The sequence below is a fragment of the Musa acuminata genome, chromosome BXJ1-10, assembly GCF_036884655.1.
Source record: "Musa acuminata AAA Group cultivar baxijiao chromosome BXJ1-10, Cavendish_Baxijiao_AAA, whole genome shotgun sequence".
NCBI lineage: Eukaryota > Viridiplantae > Streptophyta > Magnoliopsida > Zingiberales > Musaceae > Musa > Musa acuminata.
The window spans coordinates 22,226,598-22,230,644 of record NC_088336.1 but is presented as its reverse complement, the minus strand read 5'-3'; the positions used below and the strand labels follow the sequence as shown (position 1 = coordinate 22,230,644).

At 50.2% G+C, this 4,047-nt stretch overlaps 1 protein-coding gene across 1 annotated transcript; it reads left to right on the top strand.

Moving 5' to 3' along the window:
* Window positions 1-2,119: 2,119 nt before the first annotated feature.
* On the top strand, window positions 2,120-3,690 carry LOC135595515 (arogenate dehydratase/prephenate dehydratase 6, chloroplastic-like). Its single transcript, XM_065086525.1, has one exon. The coding sequence runs from the start codon at window positions 2,244-2,246 to the stop codon at window positions 3,540-3,542; it is 1,299 nt and encodes a 432-aa protein (XP_064942597.1). The 5' UTR covers window positions 2,120-2,243; the 3' UTR covers window positions 3,543-3,690.
* The last annotated feature ends 357 nt before the right edge of the window (window positions 3,691-4,047 follow it).

The following is a 4,047-nucleotide window of genomic DNA, read 5'->3' as shown; positions in this document are numbered from 1 at the left end:
TTTGCTGAAATAATTAACCATTGTTGTCTTGGCTGAGAAATTGTTGTATGATCAGCATTGTGCAGTGCCTTTTATCAATCAAATAGATGGTGGATGAAGATGCAATCGGTACATATCTAGAATCTCTCTTTTCTTATGCAGTGTTCTGGATGGGACGGATGCCAAAATAACACCTTGTCCACCAGTTATCTCCATCTTCTTAGGCATTTTCAGAAGAATTGCTCGTTTTCGAGCATGAATGAGGTTGGAAAATTATCATGTTACATTTCAGTGCCGGCTTCTCCAACTGGCCGGTAGCTGCTCCTGCTGTTAGTGTGGTGCTACAGATGCAGAAATTTCTGGTCTGATGATGGATCCATTCTAATTAGTTCTTGTTAGCTGTTCTTCTTGCTGGACTACTAGTCTTCTCTTGTTGCTTGTTTCTGGGTGTCTCACTCGCTGGAAAATGCAATCTTGCATAAAGAGGCCTTGGTCAAGGGAAAACCCTCTTCGATGCAACAGCTTGTATCATCATCACATCTTCCCAATGAAGACTCATTCTGCCTTTCCTCAGGCTGATAGCTCAACCTATCTTCGTTGTTGCTAGGAAGTCAAGTCCTTCATTCTTCCTTGTATGATGACCAGTCTAACGCGGCCTTAATTCTTAATGCAAGAAAAGTTGATTTCTTTCTGTCTTTTGACTACTTGTTATTTGAGCTGATTTTGTTTCTGTACCACTGTGAAGTTTCTTGCTTATGCAGGCATTGAGAACATTCTAATATGGTTCCAGTTCCCAAGTCTAAGGTCATTTGAAATCTCCTTGGAACATATCTCTGCATGGGTAATTGCCACTGCTTTTATGTACTATTATTATGTATATCTCTACAAGAAAGCAAATGATAAACTCAAGGTTTACATTATTAGACAACTAAGGGAATTCTGTTAATCTGAGAACTCCATTTACATGTAATAAATCATGTAAATGGATTATGTAAATCATATGATCCTTAGATCTATTATCGCTAATAGATTATTATTGTGCTAACTTAGATCTATTAGATCCTTAGATCTATTATCGCTAATATGATCCTTAGATCTATTATCGCTAATAGATTATGTAAATCATATGGTGGAGGAGTTAAGCACGGCTCGGTTTAATCCCGAGAACACAAGATCACCGACATGGATTTTTGAGGTGAGAGAATCGATGTCGGGTTGAGTCAGAGTAGAGTAGGGACTTGGATTCTCATTTCAGCCCCGACTTGGATTCTTAGAGTAGTGACTTAGGATTCTCAAATCAGGCGGATCAAAGCTGGTACAAATTGGTTTAAATTGAATACTGATAGGTCCTGTAATCCTAGTACGAACCAAGGTGGCACTAGTAGTCTGATGGAGTGTCTGTGTCTTATTATTAATGGCAGAGCAGTACAGGAGGTCTTCACCTGAAGTTTATGAGATGGTGGCAACGAAGGAAAAAACACGTACCAGCGAATCAGATGCCTCATTGTGGAGTGTGATGAGGCAGGCACACACCCACACGCGTGCGCCAAGGAATCAGATGCCTCGTTGCTGACTGTGATGACACTCGATCTTTTGATGCGGTGAGAGTCCAACATGTACACACACGTGTGCCCTCCTCCCTGTCTGCCAATTGGGTTGCCAACAATACCAGTATATCTAATTTTACTTTCACGTGGGAACATGTACGTGCGAATGGTCGGTGTGTGGTGGCATGCCTCGTGAGCTATTAGGAAAGAGAGACAACAACACGAGGAAACGGGGGAGAAATATTTGACGGGAATGGATCAGTCCGACTAGAAAGCGGTAACCCATTTGAGTGCAGCTTCTCAAGTCATTAGCAATAAAAATAGACCTTTTCAAGTCAGCTAAAGAGCAGCATTCTAACTGACCTCACTTTGACAGCATGGCTTCAAAGGTTCGTAAATAACCGCGTAAAGATGAAGCTACCAACAATTTTGATTTCGGTGGGTGGGGTGAGGAGAAGTTGCACTTGTAATTTACACCGAAGAAGGAAGGATTCGAGAAGGGTAGCGAGGGGTTGCGATACGAGGAGGAATCATGTATTTCGCAGTTGTGGGAGTCAAGGTTTGACCACAAGAACTTCCCACCAAACGTCCCTTCAGCGTTTTCCCTATAGAATCTCCTTCTCCCTCGGCTTCTGTATAAGTGGGGCTTCTGTCTCCTCGTCTGCCGCTGCAAAACCTCTCTTCCTCTGTTAACTGAGCAAGTAAGTAACAGATTCCATGGCGGCTGTCCTGGCTACTGCCACCACGGGCCATAAGTCGATACCTCTGACTGTCCCCAGCGCCAAACAGACACGCTGGAGCCCCATCAGACGGTGCGTCTACCGGCCGGAGGCCTCCCGTTTATTCCACGGGGCCGTCGGGTCCAACCGTGCCGACTGGCAGAGCGCCTGCGCCATCCTTTCGAGCAAGGCCGCCACCGTCTCCCAGCAGCCGCCACAGCACCACGATGCTAGCGGCGATGCAGGCCACCACCTGGGCCCCGTCGTGAACGACCACGACTCCTACTCTGCCGCCGCCGCCGCCGCCGCCGCCGGCCTCGACTTTATGCCCGTCCAGCTCCCGCAGCCGCTCACTATTGCCGACCTGTCCCCGGCCCCGAAACACGGGTTCCAGCTCCGGGTGGCGTACCAGGGCGTCCCCGGGGCCTACAGCGAGGCGGCCGCCGCCAAGGCCTACCCCAGCTGCGAGGCCATCCCCTGCGACCAGTTCGAGGTGGCCTTCCAGGCCGTCGAATTCTGGGTCGCCGATCGGGCCGTCCTCCCTGTGGAGAACTCCCTGGGTGGCAGCATCCATCGGAACTACGACCTTCTCCTCCGCCACCGCGTTCACATCGTCGGCGAGGTCCAGCTCCCCGTCCATCTCTGCCTCCTGGCCCTCCCGGGCGTCCGCAAGGAGGAGCTGACCCGGGTCATGAGCCACCCACAGGCCCTCTCCGAGTGCGAGCACACCTTGACGGCGTTGGGCCTCAACGTAGCACGCGATGCCTTCGACGACACGGCCGGGGCCGCCGAGTACGTGGTGGCGAACGGGCTGCAGGACACGGCAGCCATTGCGTCGGCGCGGGCGGCCGAGCTTTACGGGCTGGAGGTGCTGGCGGACGGGATCCAGGACGACCAAGGAAACATGACGCGGTTCGTGATGCTGGCGCGGGAGCCCGTCGTGCCCCGGGCGGACCGGCCGTTCAAGACGAGCATCGTGTTTGTGGCCCGCCACCGGGAGGGCACGTCCGTGCTCTCCAAGGTGCTATTGGCGTTCGCCATCCGCGACATCGGCCTGACCAAGATCGAGAGCCGGCCGCACCGGCAGCGCCCCATCCGGATGGAAGACGAGGCCGGCAACGGCAGCGGAGGCGGCGGTGTCGCAGGCACGGCCAAGCACTTCGAGTATGTCTTCTACGTGGACTTCCAGGCGTCTCTTGCGGAGCCGCGGGCGCAGAACGCCCTCGCCGAAGTAAAGGAGTTCAGTTCCTTCCTCCGCGTCCTCGGCAGCTACCCAATGGACATGACACCCACATGATACCCTGGAGCATCACCTCCTCATCCAACTCCTCCTCTTCTTCTTCTTCTTATTCTTCCTCCTCTCAAAGAACTCCGGCTGCTAAACTGAAATAAGATTTGACCAATCGATGGACCTTCCGGCCATCACTGTTCATCATATCAGCTTGTCGTCCTTGAGTCGACTGATCCAACACCTGAGGTTGGTGGGATCGGGATATCCCTGTCGGAACGGCAGTAACACACGGTGCACCAAAGATAATACAAATATTCGTTTTGATTATTTGCCTTGGATGTTGTTGTGTACATCTGTTCGACACTTCAATTGTTTAACAAGTGTTTGACAAAATGATTAGATAAACAATATTTTGATTTTGTCTCGTTCGTTTTCAATTTTGATTCACTTGAATTGTCTCCTTAGGAATTTTACTTCCAAGAAATGCATGGGAGATGATAGATTGTTTCACATTATATGAATGCTTATTTCTCGTCTCAAATACTTGTCCGTATGTGATGTCTCTATTACT

Excerpts from the sequence above, each read along its gene's own strand:
- LOC135595515 (XM_065086525.1), top strand. The coding sequence starts at position 2,244 with ATGGCGGCTGTCCTGGCTACTGCCACCACGGGCCATAAGTCGATACCT.